This window comes from Poecilia reticulata, chromosome 15, assembly GCF_904066995.2.
Source record: "Poecilia reticulata chromosome 15, P_reticulata-male-v2, whole genome shotgun sequence".
NCBI classification, from domain to species: Eukaryota; Metazoa; Chordata; class Actinopteri; order Cyprinodontiformes; family Poeciliidae; genus Poecilia; species Poecilia reticulata.
The window spans coordinates 21,061,709-21,086,494 of record NC_088844.1 but is presented as its reverse complement, the minus strand read 5'-3'; the positions used below and the strand labels follow the sequence as shown (position 1 = coordinate 21,086,494).

General features: G+C 39.9%; 1 protein-coding gene across 3 annotated transcripts in view; it reads left to right on the top strand.

Moving 5' to 3' along the window:
- Nucleotides 1-23,856, top strand: part of unc5b (unc-5 netrin receptor B) — a 75,502-nt gene extending 51,646 nt beyond the window's left edge. Inside the window, exons 5-17 of one of the 3 annotated variants that reach the window (XM_081616271.1) lie at nucleotides 699-879; nucleotides 2,563-2,730; nucleotides 4,295-4,459; nucleotides 8,365-8,397; nucleotides 11,670-11,864; nucleotides 13,014-13,376; nucleotides 13,460-13,547; nucleotides 13,814-13,988; nucleotides 14,071-14,310; nucleotides 17,666-17,815; nucleotides 18,352-18,516; nucleotides 18,601-18,779; nucleotides 20,326-23,856. In XM_081616271.1, coding sequence (XP_081472397.1) covers nucleotides 699-879; nucleotides 2,563-2,730; nucleotides 4,295-4,459; nucleotides 8,365-8,397; nucleotides 11,670-11,864; nucleotides 13,014-13,376; nucleotides 13,460-13,547; nucleotides 13,814-13,988; nucleotides 14,071-14,310; nucleotides 17,666-17,815; nucleotides 18,352-18,516; nucleotides 18,601-18,779; nucleotides 20,326-20,491 — 2,268 coding nt within the window. In that variant the 3' untranslated portion in view covers nucleotides 20,492-23,856. The remainder of the gene's footprint in view (nucleotides 1-698; nucleotides 880-2,562; nucleotides 2,731-4,294; nucleotides 4,460-8,364; nucleotides 8,398-11,669; nucleotides 11,865-13,013; nucleotides 13,377-13,459; nucleotides 13,548-13,813; nucleotides 13,989-14,070; nucleotides 14,311-17,665; nucleotides 17,816-18,351; nucleotides 18,517-18,600; nucleotides 18,780-20,325) is intronic. The other 2 variants (XM_081616273.1, XM_081616272.1) reach the window with 2 other exon arrangements.
- Nucleotides 23,857-24,786: the final 930 nt, after the last annotated feature.

Below are 24,786 nucleotides of genomic sequence, written 5' to 3'. Positions count from 1 at the left end.
CACCGGCTTCTTTAACTCCTCAGCAGAACTACAGGCTCATCATGTCCATGCTACGCCACATTGACGCAGTAATTCATGCAAAACGAGGCTCAACCAAATATTAAGCACATATAATATACCGTATGTGGACATACTTTTCAGTAGGTTGACATTTCTTCATTTAAAATCATATTTTATTGGTTTTCTGTAATTCGCTAAGAAACTGAGTTTGACTTTTCACTGTCAGCCGAACCAAGAAATAATTTAAAAAAACTGTACAAATGTAAACATTAGAGTTCAAAATTTTCAATTAAGTTCATCAAATAAAATCAATTGCAAGTCAACTTAATTGACTTGCACCTGTGTATGGAAAGCAGCTATTTGATCAGAGAGGGGCTTAAAGCTGGAGTTTGAGAATCAACACAAACCAACAGACTTTCTATCCACAGACAGAATGATAAAGTTTCAGAAGTGTTTGATCATCACCGTGTTTTGTGGAGTCTTAATACCCTGCAGGTTTATCGTGTTTACTGAGTGGCTCTGTGGATGGCGTGCTGAGTCATGTTCCTGCATAAACACCTGCTGATTTGTGCAGTTGATTTTAGGGACTTTCAGCTAAAAGCATTAAAGAAATTACATTGATCATTTCTGTCTCTGTTAATAACTGTTGGTAAATGACATCAGCAAGTGATTTTCTTCTTCCCGTGCATCATTTAAAGGTGGACTGGCTGAAGAACGAGGATGTCATTGATCCGTCACAGGACTCCAATTTCCTGATCACTATTGATCACGACCTGATCATCAAACAGGCCAGACTCTCAGACACGGCAAACTACACGTGCGTGGCGAGAAATGTGGTGGCCAGACGGCGGAGCAGCACAGCCACTCTCATTGTTTATGGTAACTTAAGCTGCACCACATGTTTGTCTTTTTCATTCCTCAAACCTCATCTCACTCATCTTTGATTGTTTGTCAACAACTTTGATTCGTGGAGTCGAGGAGCATTTGAGGTAATTGTGTCACCATAATCATTCCTGTGTTCCTTGATTTAGCAGTAACATGAAACACTTTTGTCTAATTTTATCTATGTACAGTTTATGTACAGTTGAAATCAGATGTTTAGGTACATAGTATCAAAAATAGCGTCTTTTTCACTCTGTGTGACATCAAACCAGACCAATAACTGAAAAGTGTTATACACAGTTATTTAACTTAGTGGAATCGCCTTTTAAACAGTATGATTTAACTCAAACGTTTTGACTTTCCTTCCATAAACTTCTCACAATAGTTGGCTGTGATTTTGGCCCATTCCTCCCCGTAGAAATGTTTTAACTGAGTCAGGTTTATTAGCCGCCTCGCGCTCATTATGTTTTTAACAGACTGGGTTCAGCGCTTTCTGATGGTCACTTGACAAAATATTGACTTTGTCATTCTTAAGTAACTTTGTAACTAACTTGGTGGGATTATTAGTGTCACTGTCTGCTCTGAAGGACCAGTTACCTCTTCCCTCATGCCACTACCTAGTTGGTGTAATGCACCAGTCCCTCCTGCTGCAAAACATGATGCTGCAACCTCCACACATTACAGTTGGAATGGTATTTTGGGGCTTTCAAGCTTCCCACAATTTTCCCCAAATATAACAGTAGCTGCATTTCCCTTACATATGATGTTGCACTACTGTTGAAAAACATAATTTTACAATTGCGCTGTTTCTTAAATAAGAAACACAATTAAAATCACATAGGAATAAGTTTATTAAAGCGAAAAGCCATTAAAAAACATGAGGTGATCCTCCGACTATTTCTTGTTGTCTTCTGCTTGCACCAGTGGCAACATCCAGTTATTGATCATGTGATCCCTGTGTTGCAAAAAAAAAAGTGTTTCCATTCCAGTTTTGCAAAATAAACCACGGTAGCATTTTATTTTATTACTGATATAATTTTTTTATAAAAGTATTACTGATTGCACTTTAAAAATTAGGTAATTTTATGTTATTAAAGGTAAAGTTTAAACAGTAATGATTTCTTGGTAAATGTCAAGTTGTCATAACAAAGACATTTTGAATAATGTCAGCTTTGTATTAAAAGTGTCATAATTTACCGAATGACGCTTTATGACAACAGTCATAAATATTCATGAAGGCTTATTCATGTTCATGACAGGTGTTATGTCATGTTTATGAAAGTGTCATGACAGTTTTATTCACCCCCCTTCAAATAAAGTGTTACCTAAACCACTTTTGATGCAGCCATAAAACCACCTCATCCTGTCTCCGAAACTTTCAATTGAAAAATGGGAGTTTTTCCAAAATTGGCATGTTTCCACTATGCCAATATATTTTCAAAATATCAAATTACACAATTATATGGTAAATGGAAAAGGCAGCTACTGATTTTTATGACCAAACACTTTATCATTAGATCACAAGACATGTCTTCAAAAATGAAGATCTTTGTCCCTGAGTGCACCTGTAAACTATAATCTACCTTTTTTTAATGTTGCTTTTGGAGTAATAGGCTTCTTCCTTCTAAACATAAAGCAGGAAAACTGAGAGGTTTTGCTGTTTGTGTGTCTCTGTGTCAGTAAGCGGAGGTTGGTCTTCTTGGACTGAATGGTCAGAGTGTAACGCTCGGTGTGGGCGTGGCTGGCAACGTCGTACACGCAGCTGCACCAATCCGGCCCCTCTGAACGGAGGAATCTTCTGTGAGGGCCCGCCGGTGCAGAGAGTAACTTGCACCACACTGTGCCCAGGTAAAGAAGAAACCTTTATGTGCTAAAGCCTGAAAAGGCTTCTTACTCAAAACTGTAACTGCTAGAAGAAGGAATACAGTCATTCACCATTAAGACCATCTTTACTTTGCTGTATGTGAAAGCTCCTTTAGACTATGGTTCCTACACACTGTTTAAAAGCATTGAGTCAGCTTAGTTTAAAGATGGGAAAAACTGGGGCTTCTAGACTCATCTCTGTATTCTGTTTTCTGTGCAGTTTCTGTTCTATGAAAAAGCTGAATTCATTTAAAATGTGTGGCATAGAGACCAAACGTATTCGTTATTTTTGCAGCTTGACATATGGAAGTTTGCTGATTCTGTGAAATTCTAAACAGCTCAAATTGTGTTGAGAGGTAAAAGATAATGCAGATAATATTTAAAACATTATTTTCTGTAAAGGAAGGAAATTATCATGTAAGAGTGTTAATAATTTTAAAACTTCTGGAAAAGTTTTTTGTGCTGCTGTGCAAGGAGTTAAAATGTGGAATGTTTTGTGGAGAAGAAGCAACGTTCACATGAAAAACTGCTAAAAATGAGAAGAAACATACATTTTAATCTATTGAACGTTTTGTCACCTGATTGTATAATTATCTAAAAGTATATGTTTAGTTTTCTATTTTTTAAATCTTTGAAATATAATTTACAAGAGAGACCTGTATTGATAAAACAAGCCAAATTAAAAACAGAGCAACAAAACAAGCAATCAAGAAATTTTGACTCAGTTAAATAAGCTAATAAAATATGAATTAAAATCGAGTGGCTCAATTCATGACAATGAGCCACTCAGTCTGTAATCATAACTAAAAATCTTAGGATAATAACATCAAAAATATTATGATGAGAAAACAAGCCTGCAATATTGTATTTATCTACATAATAAGATAATGAAATATATTGTAAATACCATTTAATTAACATTAAATCCTGCTTTTAACCTAATGATATAACTGACACAATGTAACTGTTCAAGTAAAAAGAAATAATAATAATAATAATAATGTCAAACTGCTATCATGACAAAAACATGCTTGTGATCTTGATATCTGAAAACACTGAAACAAGAAAAATGTTATTCTTACAAAACAAGATAATGAATTTTCTGTCATTACAAAACAAGTTCAGAATTGTGATATCTTCATATAGTGGGTATTGAAACTTATGTTGGCAAAAAAGTTCAGGTTTTTGTTATCTCAAGTTGATAGTATAAACAACTCCTATACATATAAGTATAGGATATGGCGCATGCACATTTACAATGTTTTGAGCCTTTTAGTGCAAAGTTTTAGAGCTTTTAATGTTTAGAATACTCTAATCCACAAACATTATTAAAATAGTGAAACCAAATCACTCTTTTTTATATTTGCCTGTTTAAAATGATCTGAAAGTCTGAATAAATGTGTAAGAATCTGGGTAGAGTCCAACTCAGCAAACTCAGACACTTCCAGCCATTACATTAGATGCCAGGAGAACGTCATGTCCAATCCTCCTCTACCTGGACTAATGGAAATACTGGGCTGTAAAATGACTCACATCTCTGTCCTTCCAGTGGACGGAGGCTGGACAGAGTGGGCAAAGTGGTCCGCCTGTGGGACAGAGTGCACCCACTGGCGCAGTCGCGAGTGCCAAGCCCCGCCGCCAATAAATGGAGGGAAGCACTGTAGCGGAAGCATGATGGAGAGCAAAAACTGCACTGAGGGCCTTTGTGCAAGAAGTAAGTTATTTTTCTTTTTGAACTTTCTTGGTTTTTGCATGATTGTGGATCAAAGTAGAAAGTTTTTGGTACTGATGCACCAATCTGAATTTTTGGTTGATTTTAGTCTTTGTTTATTGACCTTCCTGCAAAAAAATCCATTATTTGAAAGAGCAGTCGCTGTAAGACGAGATTCTATTGTTATGTTCCGTCAAAATTCACACTTCCTTACAATCTTAAGTTATTTGTTAGTTTGATTTGCACAGCTGGGATTACTCAAATGTCTCTGTGTGTAATAAGAAGATGCCTACTGTCAGTCCAAAATTTCCAAATAGCAACTTTTTAAGTTCTTTTTTAGCCCTCCTGTTATATTGCTCCTTCACACGGTCTAAACGAACTGAAGCCTTGTTTTACGAGGTTGTGGAAAATTCAACATCCTCTTAACATTTCTGTGTCATCTTACGTCAAGCGCTCAGAGTTTGTCATCTCAAAATGATCACATAATTAAAACGTTGTCACAACAAAACAAGCTTAAGATCTCATCATCTCGAAATAATGGGGTAGAAATGATGTTGTCAGCTGAAAACAAACTTTCTAGCATCATGAAATTAAGTTCTTGTAAAACTTTTTTTTTTAAGATGAACTTGCCAAAAGCTGAAGTTCACCTGCCTTGAGATAGTGATAGATGGCGTGTACAACACATTTTGAACACATCAGCAATTTTATATTTAATTCAGTTTATTTATATATGGGCTGGCAACAAAGGTCATCTCTATGCACTTCAGAAGACAAACAGATCCAGTTCATATGCAGAAATATATACACAATTCAGTCCAATCAAACAAAAAGATTTAAAATCAATAACATACATTACAAATTGATCCCCGTGATAAAACACTATGGTTTATTTTTCAAACCAGTACAAAGAATAAACGGGAAGAAACCTCCAGCAGAGTCTTACTCAGTGTGGGCGACTATCTGCCTTAACTTGCTTTTAAGGAAATATAATTCTGAAGGTGCAATTGACATGAAATCATAACCAGATCTCAGTAACGACCCATCCTGTCAACACATACAAATAAATCAGACTCTAGCTGCCCATAAATTAAGTTTTGTGTAATAAAATGAATTGACACATGAAAAGACAGTTACTGAACCTTATTTACTGCTTTGTAAAAAAAAAACATCTCTTCTAAAAGACAGCTTCCAGTCGCCTTCTGTATGAAGGAACTAGTTGCCTGCATTGCTCAGGTTTGATCTTCACCCATTCTTCCACAAAAATACTCATCCAACAGATTTTCTCCAGGATTCGGGTCAAGTGTTTAGGTGGAACATTTAGTCAGCTTTAGTTTCTTTCTTTGAAACCAGATGACAGTTTCTTTGACTTGTGTCAGGGATCAATGTGCCTTGGTTTCACTTTTATCATCCTGGTAGATCACCACACATTTTTTGAATGCTTGTTATTGCATTCAGAGAATGTAATATTGGTCTCATCAAACCAGACTGTTGGAACTGAGAAATTGCAGCAGATTTTCCTTCAGCAGTGGAGTCTTGCACGGTGAGAAGGCAATGGAGGTTGAGTGCGTAACTTGTGGCTTGTTTTCTTTAAATTAAAGGTACCTGCTAATTCCAGGTGTTTCTGAAGCTCCCTATAAGTGATTCTCCTTTTCACTCCTTTGTCTGAAATCTAGCAGGAGGCTCCTGGTCTTCTTCTGTCAGTGATGCCATCAGTGTGTTTGGCAGTAATAAGGCTGTAGGGTCTTCTGGGAGCTCACTGGTTTTGCCCATCATGAGACGTTCCTTTAGTGACACTTTGGTAATGGGAAACCTTTTTATAGGCAGTAGATTGGGACTGAACGTCTGATACTGATTTACAATAAGGAGCAAAATTGCTTCCTAATTCCTGACAGATTTCAGCTGGTGTCATTTCTAGTTGTCTTACACAGAATTTAATTTGTGGGTATATATAAACCTGTCACAATACACAATTAATTAATTAATCACATGAGGAATTAAAATTAGCCTGATAATTTCCATCCTGGTGATTACTGTTTTTTTAAAGGGTAATTTTGTATAAAGAGACGTCATGATCCATTTTATTTACGGTTTCTGTTGTTTATATTTCACTTGTTTTGTGTTTTATTTTGGATATTTAAAATACAAAATATCTTCTAGTTCTAGTGTAAATATTTCTTTATAAAACTCAGTCTTAGACAAACCAAATTTGCATTTTTATGCAACACATTATTTAGAAATGGTCTTAACACAACAATATTATTGTTTATCTCATTCGTTACTGAGAATATTTATCGTTGCTACCGACGTCTGGTCAGATTTTCAAGACAAATGCACCTTCAGAGATATATATCTTCCTAGAAAAGGTGTGGTGTGATCAGTACTTTTTTTTTTACCCGCTGTACTAAAAAGACTATTTCAGTCGGAGCCATAGGTGTCCATTCCCTGAGAGCATGTTTGGTGCTTCAGGTGGCCGTTCATAAGATGACTATAAAAATCTCGCCTGCAGTGATTTCTTTGCTCTTAGTTCAGCGTTTTGTAAAGCAAAGCGCATTTCAAAGCTGTCTTTTTGTAAAAAGCAGTTTTCCAAGGGTGTTAGGCCACTAAAGCGCCGACGTTTTGAGAGATGAAAGCAAGACAGACAGATGATTCATGAGGAAAATGTTTAGCTTTATAAAAAGAGAAGGCAACCGCTCCGGATCTAAAACGCTCAACGAAAAAAAAAAAAAAAAGGGGGGAAGTGAAAAGGAAAGCCGGTGCAAGTATGGGCTAAGAGAGCGGATCGAGTGGGAAGTGAGCATGACACAGCCAAGTCGAAAAATTAGCGCGGAGGAGAGCATATGAGAGTGAGTCAGACTCACTCTGACACCCAATGTGCTGCCCGTGACGAGCTGGCAAGAATCCAACCGACAGCGCATTCTCCTCTCACAGTTGCACAACCAAAAAGGCAGAGGGATGCATTCAATTCATAGACAAACTCACAAGAAAGTGACAAAACAATAAATCCAACCCAACAGAGAAAGTTCCCTAAAATTGTGAGCATTATTCATATTGCGAGATGGCGCCCAGCTCTCTGCTTCAGATCTGTCAGACAAGCGAGCAAGTCCTGACAGAAAGAGGCTTCTTCACAGCTGATCTGTTCTCATTCTCAGGAGGGAATCAGGAAGAAGGTCTCTGCGGTGGTTTTTACTTAAAGGGAACACACAAACCGCTGTTCTCCTGATCTGTAAATGTGTAACATGGCAGGCTGCAGGTGACATCTTGATTTCCCCCTGCATGTTTAAATGATTATTCCGCGGGTCACGAGCTGCTCTGATGAAATTCACACGATCAAATCACCGGCGCTCGGTCCCGCTTTTCCCCCTCGTCATAAATGTACAATGCCGTGAGACATCTCCACCCGATGCGCTCATTACATCCCTGCTAGATTCTAATTGCTATTGGACGAAAGACGAACTCCAGGAAACCATTTGGTGCTTTGATGATGCTACAGAGGGAAAGTTATTTGATTTGAGATCTGCTAAGTGACACAATCCTGAAAGATGGGTTTGATATTCTTCCAACTGTTCAGTTATGATTCACGGTGGAAGTTACTGCTCCCATAGGGACAGATGTTGGGATTTGTTTTTTGTGGGATGGAGGTTATAATTTACCCTGCGGGGGATAGAGAGCGGTCTGCTTAGATCTATAATGTCTCTTACTTTGTAGCACACAAATACAAGTGTCATTTTTAAATCATTGATTATTACTTTTTTTTTTTTTGCTCATAAATTAGGTTTTCTTCATTTCTAGTTTTCTACAGCGTTAAATTACTGCATCTTTCCATTTGCATAAATAGTTCATCCTTTTTATGTTTTTGTTCCCATTTCCTTACGTTCTGTTTTTGTTTCTTTTTTCTCTCGTTCTAACAGATAAAAAGGTCTCAATAGAACATGCGAGCCATCGTAAGTCCACCTTCCACACGACTTTGCTTTCCACTCTATCTACTTCTCCTTTACGTGTTTCAGCGAATGTGTGCTCATACACGTTGGGAATCTGAACGTGTGTGTCAGCATCTTCTGCGTCTTGTGTCAGCGCAGATGGTGCTTAGTGAAGCCTATGCGTCGCCTTCCTGTCCAGCAGAAAAGTTTGATGTTGTTTAGTCTGTTTGAAACAGGCGTCCTACACAGTCTGGCAGCTTTTAGACAAGTTTCATTCAGGAATTTTCCAGGCGTGAAAAAGTATGGGACAAGGAAATAGAGAATGGAGAAATGTTTGTTTCAAGATTTTATTTTGTATCTTATTCCATGTTCATCCATTCATTTGTTTATCCATCCATCCATCCATCCATCCATCCATCCATCCATCCACCCACATTCCGTTTTGTGTCTAATTATGTTCTAACTACTATAAAAGCCCTGAAACCTCCGGAGGTTTAAATCAGTAAAACTTGGACCCTGCTGAAACGTTGACCTTAACTTAATCACGTTTCCCTCCTTTACTCCCACACAGAGCTCAGAGTATTTTCTGGCATTAAAACATTTGATTTCTCAGTTCATCTGTATGACTTGGTTTACATTCGAACTGATGGTAATTCCTCTGGCTTAATACGATGTGGACTAAGGGGAGAGTAGCTGCAGCAACGCACCTAATTCGCTATTGTTCCATTTGTTGTAATAAGCGCGGACGGCTGTCGGATTCGGTTGAGTCGCGCCACGTGAGCAACAGGGCTCCCTTCTGCCAGCTCGCCTGCCTCCGGCTTTCTTCTCCTCCTGCTGAAGAGTCTTTGGCTATGCTTATCTCCCCTCCTCAACACACGTACAATGCCTCTCCACAAATCACAACCTTATCTTCCTCCTTCCTGTCCTTTTTGCCAAATTGCTTCTCATCTAGCCCTCTCAACTAGCCTGTCTTACGTCTTCTTGTTTTTTTTTCTGTTTTTCTTTTTTCCTCCCGCCAACTTTGCTCCTTGTCTTCTTGACTCCTCTCTGCTGTGGTGTGACTGGCTCACGTGCGTCTGGTTCTGCCAGAGTTGGGGAGTTTGGGCTAAGCAGGCGGTGCACAGCCCACTGACCAGTCAAAACCAATCACCCAGCAGGGGAGGCTCAGCGAGCTCAACAGGGTACAGGTGAAGCTCGGGCCAAATAACCCCCCCACAGCCGACCTCTGTTCGTGATTATTTTTGGGATGAGATGCATCTCTTCTCGGTAGAAGGAGGCTGTTAATTAATGAGGTGATCTCTATTAACCCTTTTCTTTAAACTGAACACGGGGTGCATTTTAACGGTCAGCATGTTGTGAAGAAATGCATGAGCAGTTGTAGCCTGTCTGTGCAAAAATCTATAGCTGCTTGCAAACGTGTTTCAGCTCACAGCCACACTTACAGACACTAACATCAGAATATTTTATTCAGATTTTATGTTATAAACCAGCACAAAACTGTGCAGTGGAGGACAACAACAGGTGTTTCTATTTATTCGAACTGTAGAAATCTGAAAAGTGTGGCATGGATTTGTATTTAGTTTCCCTGGACTCTCGTGGCCCACAGGGAACAGATTTTTTGCTTCAAAATATGATCTGATGGATTGTTGGAAAAGACTGTTGTTGTAAGCAAGTTGTGCCAAAAGGATTTGGCCTGTCACCGCAGCTATTCAAGTGTAAATGCAATCTCAATGCTAAACATGCTGCAGCAGTGGAGACGTCCGCAATGCTAATATCAGGGTCCACCGTCCTCAGTGCTAAAGAAATGTGTTTAAAGCTACATGAGGTTCCTAAAACACTTGAAAACTGAATGTGTATAATCACACTTTGCACTAATTCTATGGCTGAGTAATCCATATATCAAATAAAAAACAGTAAACTTAATTATTGTTGAGCTCATATGTCGGTTTATTCAACAATTTAGCAAAAAAAATTTTTTTGAATTGTCGATATATGGTTTCTGATTAAAATGTGATAAATTCCAATAAATTAACTACTAGTTTTGATCAAAAAAAAATTTTTATTTGAAGGTTTCTGTGGCGCTTTTATGGATTGCTCATAAAGTGACAAAGACAGACAGGAAATGTGGACAGAGAGAGAGAAGGGTCGAGAATGACGCACAGCAACAGTTTGGCCGGCTGAAGTCAAACCAAAGACTCTGGTGCTCGGGGTATTTCAGCCCATGTGGTTTACGCTCGGAGCACTCTGCCACCGGCCTGCACTGAGGACTGTTGATATCATCTGCAATCTGTTGTATTGTAAAATGTTTGGAGGCAGTCGGACTGAGATAGCGATGAGCAGAGATTGCTGCTGTCTGCTGGGGACACGAGGAGCGATTTCAGCAATCCATTATTTTATTCGTGCTTGTTAATTCAGAGGGAAAAAGTCATGCGATAGAAAATGGTTGCTAACAAAATCACAGGTGGCGCAATAACTGGTGCTCTTACTTTTTTTTCTGTGAAATAAATGCAGCTGAAACTTTTATTTATATCATTCTATTATAACTTGTTTAGAGTGTTTGTGAATTTTTGTTTAATTGTTTGGAATTCTGGGTAGAACAGACAAAGAAGAATTTTCATCTTAAACACAAAATGTAGTTTGGTTCCCTTAGCAAATGGCATGTTTTAAGACTTAACCATTTTATGCTCCAGTTAACGATTATCTGATTACTAAATTAGTCAACTTCATCCATCCATTTTCTTTACACCCTTGTCCCTTGGTGGGGTCGGGAGGGTTGCTGGTGCCTATCTCCAGCTAGCGTTCCGGGTGAGAGGTGGGGTCACCCTGGACAGGTAGCCAGTCTGTCGCAGGGCAACACAGAGACACACAGGACAAACAACCATTCACACACACACTCATACCTAGGGACAATTTAGACAGACCAATTAACGTGACAGTCATGTTTTTGGACTGTGGGAGGAAACCGGAGTACCCGGAGAAAACCCACGCATGCACAGGGAGAACATGCAAACTCCATGCAGAAAGACCGGGACCGGGAATCGAACCCAGATCCTTCTTGCTGCAAGGCAACAGCTCTACCAACTGCGCCACTGTGCAGCCCTTAGTCAACTTCAGTAATCAATTAATTATTTCAGCCCTGTTTACTTTATCAAAGCTAATATTTTCTTCAGAGTCATTGTGTAGTTTCAGCAGGAACTCGAACAACTTGGTTTTTGTTTTTAGCAGTATGTAGATAACAACATGATTTATCTCCGTCCTTGTCATCTCATCTTACACTGTCTGCCTTTTCCCTGCAGCGTTGTCTCCTGGTATGGGTGTAGCGGTGTACACAGGCCTGGTGGTAGCCTTGTTGCTGACGGTGGTCATGGCTCTTGGTGTGGGTGTGCTGGCGTATCGCCGCCGATGTCGCCATCTCCACGGAGACATCACAGATTCTTCATCTGCTCTTACTGCAGCGTTTCATCCCGGCAACTACAAGCCTCCCAGACAGGGTGAGTTTGCACACATTACATCCATACAGGGGCATGGAGAAGTATTCACACACACACACACACATACACGCACGCACACGAGCACACAAACACACAAATATATATATATTTGTTTTGGATTTCAACTGTATTTTCAATACATCTTTGTTTTGATGATAAAAAATATATTGCTCAGTGGAAGGAGAATGATCCATCATTTCAAAACAAAAACAAAAAAATACAAATCTGAAAAGTGTGGCATGCATTTGCTTTTTGCCTCTTTGAGTAAAGACCATGCAGAACCACCACAGTTGTAATTACAGCTGCAGGCTGTTTGGGGTATTCCTCTAACAGCTTTGCACATATACAGATTTACTAAAACAGCTCATTGATTGGATGGAGAACAGCAAATTCTTAATCATGCTTCTGGCGGCAGTTGATTTTGATGTATTTTATCAAAGTTTTTACTTTACGAGCAAAAAACCTTCACTTTGTGTCTTCTTTTTAGAAAATTGTTTTCATGTATTTCCAGTAGGGCATTTAAACACAAACACACTAGATTTACTTTGACAAAATAACCTTTGCAAAATTAAAAAGAAAAAAACATAAACTCCTGACTTTGCATGACAAACACCACATTTGAGCTACAGTTTTAACAGAAATATCAGAAAGGACCTGGTGATGCATAATAACATTCAGTTCCTTGAACTTGAACACTGTATCTGCAAATAAATAAAACTCCAATGACATTCACTGAAATTTAGCGTTTTATTGTGAAAATATATGACGTTAAAGGAGTATTAATGCTTTTGAAAGGCACTCAGTGAACTTTTTGGTTTTGAACATTATGGATGTAACTTTCTATATTTTTCTTGATATTCTTTTCAAAGAAGCACCTCTTATATTTCACCATCGCATTACTAAATATAATCCTACTATGAATCAGCTCCCATGTACCATTACCTCCTCTCAGTCAAGTCTGGATCCCTTTCTTAATGCATCACATTTTTCACACTTTAAGCATTTATCAGAGTGTCTTTTCTCCTGCTCTGGCTATCAAATATTAATTAGCAACATTAATCCATTTTATTCGCCTCACTTTGAGCGCTCTCAGCCCCGCCTGTGTCATTTCCAGGCCTAAAAGCCCCATTTTTACCCCTATGTTTGCAGATAATCCTCTGCACCCCTCGGCTCCTCCAGATCTGACAGCGACAGCCGGTGCTTTCCGCGGACCGCTCTTCTCACTGCCTCAGGGCATCAACGACAGCCCGCATAAAATCCACATGACCACCTCCCCCCTGCTGGACCCGCTCCCCAGTCTCAAAATCAAGGTGTACAACTCGTCCACTCTGTCCTCCCTGGAGCTCCCAGCTGACATGGGCATTGGCGACGGCGAGATCCTGAGCCTGAAGTCGGTGGGCACCGTGGGCCGAGAGCGAGAGTTTCACAGCCACACGCTGTCCAGAGAGCCGGGGCTGAGCACCAGCGCCACGCTGGGGCATCTGGGCGGACGGCTTACCATCCCCAACACGGGTAAAACTCCTTCCAAGAAAGACTAGCCAATGTCAAGCGATGTTGATTACAGATTAAACAAGTCGGCACGTCTTCTCCCAAAGGGGTGAGCCTGCTGGTCCCGCCTGGCACGATCCCTCAGGGGAAGTTCTACGAGATGTACCTCATTATTAACAAGTGGGACAAAACAACGTGAGTGTCCTTCATCTTTATTCCTTTTCTCCCCCACCCTCCTTCAGCAGCCGCAGGGCAGCATAGACCTTTCTCTCACCTCAATCAGTAACTTCTCCTATGCAAGGCTTGCTGCCATGAAAAAAAATAAGAGAAAAAAGTCCTTTTGGAGTCTCTTTTTCCGAGGTCAGAAATTTGAGCGAATTCCAAGCTGTCGGGGCAATTAGCTTTTAATAAATTAAGTTTGGCAATTCGTTGCAAACATGTATGTGTTGGGGGTTTTGCAGGTTACCCTCAGAGGGGAGCCAGACTGTGCTAAGTCCGGTGGTGAGCTGTGGTCCGTCAAGTATGCTGCTGAACCGGCCTGTTGTCCTGACGCTTCCCCACTGCGCTCAGCTGGACACGCCCACACCCGACTGGACCCTCACGCTCAAAACGCAAACGCACCAGGGAGCATGGGAGGTAAGTCATCCCTAAGCTGCTTTCAGATCGTTCAAAGATCTTTTTGTTTACAATTAAGTCAAACTCCACTCGCCGTTTCCAGGAGGTGCTGACGGTCGGGGAGGAGACTTTGTCGTCTCCTTGTTACCTGCAGCTGGAGGAGGAATGCTGCCATGTCCTCATGGAGCAGCTGGGAACGTACGGCCTGGTGGGCCAGTCCTGCCCTCCGCGGCCGGCCTGCAAGCGCCTGCAGCTGGCTCTGTTCGCTCCCCGCGCGCCATGCCTCTCCCTGGACTACAGCCTGCGCATCTACTGCATCCACGACACGCCGCACGCTCTCAAGGTGCCGCTCCGACTCTCCCATTTTGCCCTCCACAGCATATAAAAGCTGTGCAGGCCTCGCTTGCCTTAGTATTCTTGAAGAAAATATCGAATATTTTGTAGATTAAAGGGAATAAAGAACCTTTTGTGTGCATCCTGTTAGATCTAAAAAAAAAAAAATGATTGTACCTAAAGTCAAAATGTTAGTGGTGCTGTGAAGGTCTGGAGTTGCTCTGCTGCCTCAGGACCTGGATGACTTGCTGTAATCGATGGAAGCGTCGTTCCGCTCTCTGAAGGAGAACCTCTGGGCATCACTTTGAGAGCTCAAACACATTAGGGTTATTAGTATGATTGATTAAATGGGAAAAAGAAATAACAAAGGCACTATTATACGCTGACCTTTCAAAACTGTGTGATTATAATTTTTTGAATTCACTTGATTGTTAAAAGTGCTTTTAAATAGGCACATAAAACACTAAGACGCTGTTTCACACCATGGCGGCCGCTTTGTAGCTGTATCCCGTCTGTGATTGCCGGTGCTGGTTTGCATTCAAGTCTTAAATTAGGTGATGAGTTCAAAACCATTGTAAAGGTCTACTTTCAGAATATCTAATTGCTTTCATGGCTCACATTTCTGGTGTTATTGTCTCCTACACTGTGTCTCTAATGAACTCCACGTCAGAAGAAATCTCCGTCTGCATGATCTCATCTGTACTGCTTCACTAACTCGGCTTCTCTGTGTTTGAGAAAATTCTTCTAACCTTTTATTTTCCTCTCTGCTGAAGCCTTCTGAAAGCCTGTCTCACCAATCCCGGCTGTTTGCAGCCAAGATGCTCTTTGAGTAACTTTTATCTGCGGAAAGCTTTTTTCTAAGCCACATGGGACGCTTAAAATTAATGTTCAGGTTTGACTGTCTCTAAAAGAGCTAAAGTTGCGCTAATGTTTCTTCATAGCACTCTTAATGGTTTCTTTATGGAACATATATGTGTTTATAAAAGTGGATTAAAACAAACACAGTAGTGTAACTCAGATTGATTTAATTCATATTAAATTATTTTGAATAAAGTTTGGTCCAATGATCATCAGTTACTTGCAGTTCCAATTATAAAGCATACGCTACACTCAAATTCAGTTCATCTTTTATTCCTAATAATCAAGTCGCATGGAGTCGTTTATGGAGTCGTTTATATCGTGAACAACTTCTTTCTAACAGGAAGAAACATTTAGCAGAATCAGGTTTAACGCATGTGATAATCTGTCCCTACTGGCTTGAGACAAAGATCAGAAGGCAGGAAAAAAACTTGGAAGACGGCCCAGAAGAACTTTCTGTGTAAAAGAAAATGTAAAAGGTTGAAGGTATCAGGAGCACCTTAAAAAGTTTCATCGAGAAATAAGACACAGCTAAACACAGAGGCACAGGAACAGGGACACTTTCTATAGCTCAAAATATTCATCCAGATTCTTGGAGTTTTGAAGAGCAAACTGACACAACAAAGCACTGTTTGTTTATTGCTAAAGCATCTACTGTTACTATAATAAATTAGTTGATTTTTCTTTCTTTCAAATATTTTATTAAGTTTCCACCCTTTCTAAGAAGCAGTGATTTCTGTTTAGAGGGGAAAAACCGAGCGAGTTCTAATAATTAATGGCAGAAAATAGTATGTCTGCCAATGACTCAGACCAAGAGAAAGAGACAGAAGCACTCAGTAAAGATTACTTCGAAAGATAGAAAAATACAAAAGTATCTTTCATAGTTAATGGCACCAAAAGCTTGTCAATAAATCCATCCAGAATATAGAGACAGCTAAAAACAGAAGCACTGAAGTTCTGTAGATCAAAATACTCATCCGCATTCTTGGGGTTTTACAGTCAAACCCAGGAACTCCAGTTCTTGAGGAAGTGGCGTTCTGCAAGCTTTAGGTGTGTCTGTGGTCCAACACCTGTTTCAAATTTCTTCTGCCAGTTGACAGATTTTGCATGCCAACGACTCAGTCAAGGAAAAGTGTGTTGAGGCAGGAAAATATCTATGCAGAACATCGTTCCTCCAGAACTGAAGTAGAAAAAGTAACACAAAGTTAATAGTATCAGTTGGACCCATGGAGAAAAGAGGCAGCTAAGGAAGAGAAGGAAAACTGAATTGATCACCTAACTGTTAATTGCACCAACAATTGCAAATACTGCGTAAATGTAGAGGAGCTCCCTCTGGTTAAATAAGGGTGGAAAATTACATTCAAAATATGTTATATAAAATTTACTTTAAAAGTCTCAAACAATAAAACAAAAGTCATAAAGGGTCAAAATATGGATGCATGACTCTGAATAATAATAAAAGCTAATATACCTTATTTCCATAGTGGCTCGTGGCAATAGTGGCACATGGCCTCTGTCAGTCTTTCTCCAGCTATGCATCCAAATTAAATTTCAACACATTAATATTAAACCTTCAAATCCCTCAAGAAACAACAGAGCAGTAGAGTAGAAAAATAATACAAACTTCGTTCTAAAAATGAGAACAAGCTGAACTCTGAGCAGGTAAATATTCAAATATAGTCAGTTTTCTGTAAAATGCTCACCAAAGAAACATGAGATTAAAGTTTGCCTAGCTTTTATACCTCTAAAACAACATCATACCAAGTATTTTTGGTGCAAATATCTCAATACACTTGAAGTAAGGCAATAGATAACTTATTAGTAACTTTTCTGCAAGATATGGGAGCTTGTTTTAAGAAAGTAACTCCTTTATTTTGATGGAAAAAATTTAGTTCCACTGACAGATCATTATATAAAGAAATATTTCTCATGTTAGAAGTGAGGAAGTTATATTTTCACTAGAAATTGAAATTGACAAAAGATACTTGGTAATTTTTTGTTTTGTTTTTGCACTAGTTTGCACTTTCTGTTCCTGCATCCTACAAACTTTACATTTACATTTAAGCGAAACAGTTTTCAAAACAGGCTGCACAGTGGCGCAGTTGGTAGAGCTGTTGCCTTGCAGCAAGAAGGTTCTGGGTTCAATTCCCAGCTGTGGTCTTTCTGCATGGAGTTTGCATGTTTCTCCAGGTACTCTGGATTCCTCCCACAGTCCAAAACATGACTGTCAGGTTAATTGGCCTCTCCAAATTGTCCCTAGGTGTGAGTGTGTGTGCATGGTTGTTTGTCCTGTGTGTGTCTGTGTTGCCCTGTGACAGACTGGCGACCTGTCCAGGGTGACCCCGCCTCTCGCCCGGAACATTAGCTGGAGATAGGCACCAGCAACCCTCCCGAACCCACTAAGGGACAAGGGTGTAAAGAAAATGGATGGATTTTTCAAAACTCGATGCATTAAAGTGATAAAGTCAGCATTTTCCTAATTGTGTGTGGTTTCTGTCTGTACGCAGGAAGTCCTGGATCTGGAGAGGAGTCTGGGTGGAGTTTTACTAGAAGACCCGAAGCCGCTGTCCTTCAAAGACAGCTACCACAACCTCCGCCTGTCCATTCACGACATTCCTCACAATCACTGGCGGAGCAAACTTCTGGCCAAGTACCAGGTGCTTCACTAAAACATTCTGCATTCATTTTGGATCATCTCTTCATGAGACAAATAAAGCTTTCATTTGATTTTGCAACTAAAAAGCTATTTGTAAGTCTGAACTGATTCTTCCTGTGCAGAAGAAATGGTTTATTTTTTGTTAATAATAAAAAAGTCTATGAAAAACAATGAAATGTTAATGATTAAAAATTGCACAAAAGCAAAAAGCACTGATTGGAAATTTTGTGTGCAAATATTAAATTTGAAGAGATTTTCTTATCAGAGAAAATATTTTGTGGGGCTTCTTTCAGCACTGCAGTAAACATCGTGCCTCTCCACTGACTAGATACTGCAGAAATAAGATTACAGTCTGAATCTGTTCAGAATAAACAAACAGGAAAGCTGATAGCGGTCCTAATTTATGGGCCTTGTGCGCTTGAAATAAATCGCAATCAGACAGTTGTAGGAAACATATGCTCCTTGAATAGAAACCAGATGCTGCTGTGGATGATTCCGTGCCGCAGAAGGTTTTAAACACGCGTCTTTGCTTGACAGGAGATCCCTTTCTATCACATTTGGAGTGGCAGCCAGAGACCTTTACACTGCACCTTCAGCCTGGAGCGAGCCAGCCTGGCCGTGTCGCAGCTCGCCTGCAAGATCTGCGTCCGGCAGGTGGAAGGGGAGGGACAGATATTCCAGCTGCACACGGACATCCAGGAGGTAACGTTTACGACACAGATCCTCAGCTGCACTGACGCTCACGTGTTTGCACCGCGGTTAATCTGAACTCCTCTGTCAAAACAGACTCTCCCACCTCACTCACCACTCCCGTCGGGAAGCACCTGCCTGCCTTCCTCTCAGGTGGGACCTTATGCCTTTCGCCTGCCCGACTCCATCCGACAGAAGATCTGCGCCAGCTTGGACGCGCCCAGCGCTCGAGGGTGCGACTGGAGACTTCTGGCTCGCAGTCTGGGCTTTGACAGGTCAGGTCCATCTCACATGTTCGTATCCGGGTGAGATGGTTTATACATGATGGACATTTGCTGTCAAGAGAAAGTTTCACCAGCAGTTTGGAAGGAAGGAAAATAAATCTGTGTAAAGACTTTTCCATCTCAAAAATGGCACGAAAACCAGAGCAGCAAATTCAGAGCTCTGTGTATGAACTACATTTGTTCAAACCATATTTTGTGCAGCTAATTAAAATAAAGCGTCCAGTTATTAATGTTAACGAAAATCCCATTTGACTTGAAAGATTTGAGAAGAAGCATTTGCATATTTTCAATTCAGAATACAAATGTTTTAAAACAAACAACCTTTCACATAGAGAGAGCTACAAACTAGATTCCTTTCCAGTATAATCTGGATTGTTAATGTTCTTTCTGTTATGAGAACAGCCTTTATCAAGACATTAAACTCTCTGTTCAAAACTATTTTCCTCAACTCCTTAATCCAGGTTGCATCTTCTCTAATTGGGACTGGAGAGGAGAACAGCTGCAACCTGTCAAAAAAAATGAAAAATAATAAAAATTTGGTCATTTGCTGGATTTGATAAGTGTGTTTGTGCCTGTATGTCTTGAGTGTAATCTGAATTGTAAATCTGGTTCAGAAATTACATGCATAATGTGCGAAAGATCTGTGAACAACTGGCATTACTTAGTTTAACTTTAGTAGACTACATGCTCTCAGGTCGAATAAAAAATTATATGCAATATAAAAATGTCAGGCTGCAGAGATTTATGCCCATCTGTGGTCTACTGTATGGACTCTGGGCTCCTTTTACTGCATCAGTGGTGAGCAGGTGATCAGCCTGTGGCTCTGCCTAGCTATTGAGGAAGCCCCGATTCCTTTGAATGGACACGTGCAAAGTTCTGTTTGGGAATACCCAATAAATTATTCCAGTAAAAGAGTGTTTAAAACATCTTTAAATTTTCCCAGAGAAACCAAAGCATTATGATTTAGTTTTTCCTAAAAATGACCAACATAAGAGAATGCAATCCTACCAAGATCAGAAGAAAAAAACTGTGTAGTTTTTCCTTTCAATTTCCATTCAATCTTCTAATCCTAGAACAGCCTGTGTCTCTTTCAGTGACCGTGTTGTGTTGTGTTGTGTTGTGTTGTGTTGTGCCCTCCTTGTGGAGTTTTTTACTGACTGTATTCTGGACAACTGTTATGTTTGCTGTCTTCTCCATGGTTGTGTTGATCATAATCTAACATTTCTGTATTAAAACATTTTTCTGTTGCTCTTTGGTAACATTTTGAGAAGCAGGTTTTTTTGGGGTTTTTTTTCATAACCCATAATCATTGAAGTGTAGCTGGATATAATAGAAGGTATTGTTTTCATTTTCACCAACTAAAAAAATATACATCTGTGTTTGTACCTAAATTTCCAAAGACGTAAGAAATTTCTTAACCTGTGATTTTGTTGTTTTTTTTTAAAGATAAAACAGGCGTTTTAATTGTTACTGTTATGATGTTTTTAGAAATTAAGTTTGCGTGTCTTCTCTCAACATGTCCTCTCCTCCATCACAGGTATTTGAACTACTTCGCCACAAAGCCCAGCCCCACAGGTGTTCTGCTGGACTTATGGGAAGCGTGTCACCAAGGTGACGCAGACCTGGTCTCTCTGGCGACGGCTCTGGAGGAGATGGGCAAAAGCGAAGTGCTGGTTGTCATGACAACAGATGGGGATTGTTGATTGACCAAGATACACAAGACCAAGCAAGACATTTTAGGACTTTTGTTTCGGGGGGGGGCGTTCCACCGCAGTGATGAAAATGAGAATCCTTGCCTATGAATATGCACATGCTGACACAGATCTTTCATCAGCAGAGCGTTTCTGTTGTACTACCCACTCTTTTGCTGAGTCCTGACCAGCCATTGTAGCTGCATATGAACCATAACCCGTCCCCATGTGTGCCGTCCAACTGCCAGCCTGATTCAGCCTCAGCTCTCCAAAGCAATATTGGATTTGCAAGATGGAAAACCGTTCTGGGCGCACCAACTTGAACAAATGCTGCAAAGTCTACCAAGATTGTGATGTAACGTGTTATTAAGTGCTGAAAATTACATTATTCTTACATATTTAATAACATTGTTTTAAATTAAGCTACAGAAATCCATTTGGTCAAAACGCAGCTAACTGCTGACATGGGATTATTTCAGTAGCAGCATGGAAGTGCATGATTTAATGATTCAACACCATCTCATCTCATGGTACAGGGTTTTGTTTTCTTCATTCTCATTCAGAGTAGGCTGTGAATGACAGGCTGCACCAAGCTGCCTGCAGCCGTTCACACACACACACACGCGCTCTCCAAAATACACACATGGACAAAGTGGTCGTTAATCGACTCGGAAACAGGCAGGCGAAGAATTCTCGTCTTACGGACAGATAAGAATCGGATCCTAAAGGTTTCAGTCATATTGCTTCTGGCTGGAAAAGGGAGGAAAAAAAAGGGTCTGCCTCTCCTTAACGGTGGGAGATTAAATTGCAAAGTTTGTTTCAGGATTGGCAGATAACTAGACTGACTCTTTTTATTGTCCCAACAAACGCCTCAAAGCCTTGGCATATCGCTCCGACTCACCGGGGTGTTTCTCTTTCATGTTTCCGTGCGTTCCTCCATCGCTCTGCTGCGCTCCCTCTCTGCCGAGAATAAACTAAATCATCCCTTAAAAGTTTCCTTTGGGGAACGCTTTTTAATTTATTATCCATATTTGTGGATTGCATTTTTTTGTTGTTGTTTTTTCATTCTTGCTGACAGAGTTATCATATAGGACCTGTTTTACCATTTGTGCTTCTTTAGGCTACTGAGCTGCTCTTGATTATTGTATTTTCATTCTACAGCGAAGTGAATAGATGGTGGTTATTGGTAGGAAAAAAAATTATATTTTTTTGTGCACCGATTCAAAATGTTAACATTTCCAGTGCCTTGCAAAAGTATTGACACCCGTTGAATTTTTTCTACATTTTCCCAGCCACAGGATTGTTTTAACTCAAAAGTTTTAACACATAAGAATTTGTGAAAATGTGCCATGCATCTGTGCTCAACCCCCCTTTACTCAAATGAACCAAAATTCAACTTTCTAACTACGCTGGGAGGCCAGGCAAGGAGAGGCAGCCAACATGCCCATGTTAACTTGGGAGGAGCTACACAGATCCTCTGCTCAGGTGGGACAATAAGTTCACAGAAAACTGTATTTTATGGGTCAGGAGCAACTGAAAGGCATTTCTGAAAGAAACTTATGAGAAATTCCATTAAAGGTTTGTCACAAACCATGTAGCAAACAAGCAAAATGATATTATTTTGGTCAGATATGGAAAACTGTGTGGCAGAAAATAAATGCTGCACATCCCGCCATCCCCATGATGGAACATAGTGGTGGCAGCATCATTCTACCGGGATAGTTTTCTTCAGCATGACCAGAAAACTGGTCAGTGGATTGGAAGATGGATCTGTTAGCAACTAACCCTGAACGTAACACCAGAGCTGGTTTAGAGTTAAAACTTACTGGCCCAGTCAAAGTCCACACCCAAAATCCAAAGATTTTAAAAGAGATGTTCACAGATGCTCTCTGTTTAACTTAACTCGGCTTTAGATATTTTGCACAGAGGAGTGGGCAAATATTCCAGTTTGTAGATGTGCAGAGCTGGTCGAGACATCCCTCCAAACAATTTGTAAAAAACCTTTGAAAATCATAAATCCTTTTTGTCGTTCTTCTCAATAATATATATAAGACATAATTCCCAATACAATATACTGATGTCTATGGTTTTTACATGACAAAATTGGGGATCGTTCAAGGTGGATGAGTACTTTTGTGAGGCATCATAATATATAGGACCCCTGCTTTGCTGCGTCTGAAAAAGAGACGATTATAGAATAAATTAGCCTTACCTGAAATCAATTTGGCAGCAAGGGACCATATATGTTAATTTACCGCAACACAAGCTTAATTATGTCTTGTAAGACATTCTATCCTCCTTTATCTCACAGTGATGGCTTATTGACGATCTTTCTCCTGAGCTGCCTGCTCTGTGGTTAGGCTCCTCAAGCTATTTGTATTATCATTATCGATCGATCAGTTATTGTTAGATGAGAAAATGAAATTTCATCCTCCACAGATTCAGTTTTTTCCTCTCTTTTGTGTCTGCAAGAAAGAAGAAGCAAGTGTTTATAGTTTTAAAAAGATAGAAACCAAAACAGCGCCAGTATCCCTCCTCTTCAGCTGTGAGTCATGCAACTGTTTTGTGTGAATGAAGTGAGCGTGCGTGAGTAAATGCATTTGTGGGGGCAGATTGGTGTTCACAAACAAAAAAAAAATGTATACATCATTTGGAGCTGTCATTTCTCTCTGTAAGTGCTATGCAAGTACAAAGGAAAAGTGAAGCATTTCCAACTTCTTTTGTTTCCTCCAAGAGTATTTCTATTTTTACAGATCACAGCATTCATAGGGTTTTTGATTTTTGTATCCTGAAGTGGTCTAACGGTAATTTAGTTTTCTTCTTTTCCGGGGCGGTGGGAGAGGATGCTAATCTTGCTCAAAGATTTCTCCGTCTGGACTGGAAGAGTTGGATCACTCGCCTCACCGAGGATGCCATACATGACGAAAAACAAAAAACAGAGTGGTGCAACGGGCTCAGGACGAGCCGTGGCTTACATGGTGAGGCCATGCCCTGCAGGTCTTTACCAGACTGCAGCCGGTTCAGTGAGCACTGCGGGATGTTTCTCTTTTTGTCGTTCTTGTTGCAGAAACCTCCTTGCTGATGACTATACAGTGTTTTTTTTGTTTTGTTTTTTTTTTTGCGTGCAGATCTCTCTGTGTCTGCTGGATTGCTGGCCATAATCGCTGGAGTTGCTAAAGCTGAACATGATTCGTCGGCTCACTTGAAGGAGACAAACTCTGCCTTTGTTCAAATATTCAGACATTTTTACAGAAAATCTAAATGGGTTCAGTGACATTATTTTGTCTCTGTGAAGTACCAATTGTAAATACCTGTCTAGCCTTCTTACTTGTAACTAAATATAATTTTTATGCAATAAATTATATTTCTTAGATTAACATGGATATGTGTTTTGTCCTTTTTTTTCTTTAGTTCCATTATACTTGTATATTTTACTTCAAATAATGTATTAGAAAAATCCCTTGGAATGCTTCTCAAATGGTTCTATTGGACAAAATGACTCCTAAATGGCATCTGTTGTGTCAATTACACCCCATTTTAACTGAAAATGCGAAGGAGCTCAACCTGCACCACTTTGCTTCACACCTCGCCGACAAATTCTCTTTAGGTCCATTTAGCTTCGAAGGCTTTTAACAGGCAGGCCGACGGGTCCTCACATTAACAGGTCTTGGAGACACTAATAGTGCCCTTCAAGGACTGACTTGGGCATTTACATCAAGGGTTCTAACCTCAGTCCTTTTATGACTGCAGCCTGTGTGGGGAATTGTTGGATTATTCCATTTTGTCAGAAATAAATATCCCATTTTTACTGATTGTGCACCTGGATGTAGCCTCAAAGCCTAGCAACACTTGGCAACTGTGGTATTAATTATTGCGCTGCTAATTGGGAGCTGACTTGACAGGCAACGCACAAATGAAGCGGGTCTTCAGTAATATCTAAAACGCTGCCTTCATTCTTCACACAACTTAATCGTGGGAAGTGAAAATACAGAGCTACAAACCTGGTGCATGTATGGTGCTGTGAAAACGTATTTGCCTGCTTGAAGATTTCTTATTTGTATCAAAATTGAATGTTTTAAATCATTAAAAAATATCAGGCAAAGACAAGTAAAGACAAATGATTATTTAATTTATTAAAGGGGACAAAAAACATCCAACCCAACCTCAACCTGTGTGAAAAAATCTCAATGAGATTTTTACTTTACGTCCCATTCCTCTTTCCACAATCATTTTGATTTAGCTTAATTAGAAGTTTCCAAGCATGAAGCAGAACTATGATTCCGGGAATTTTCCTTTTCTTTTCAGCA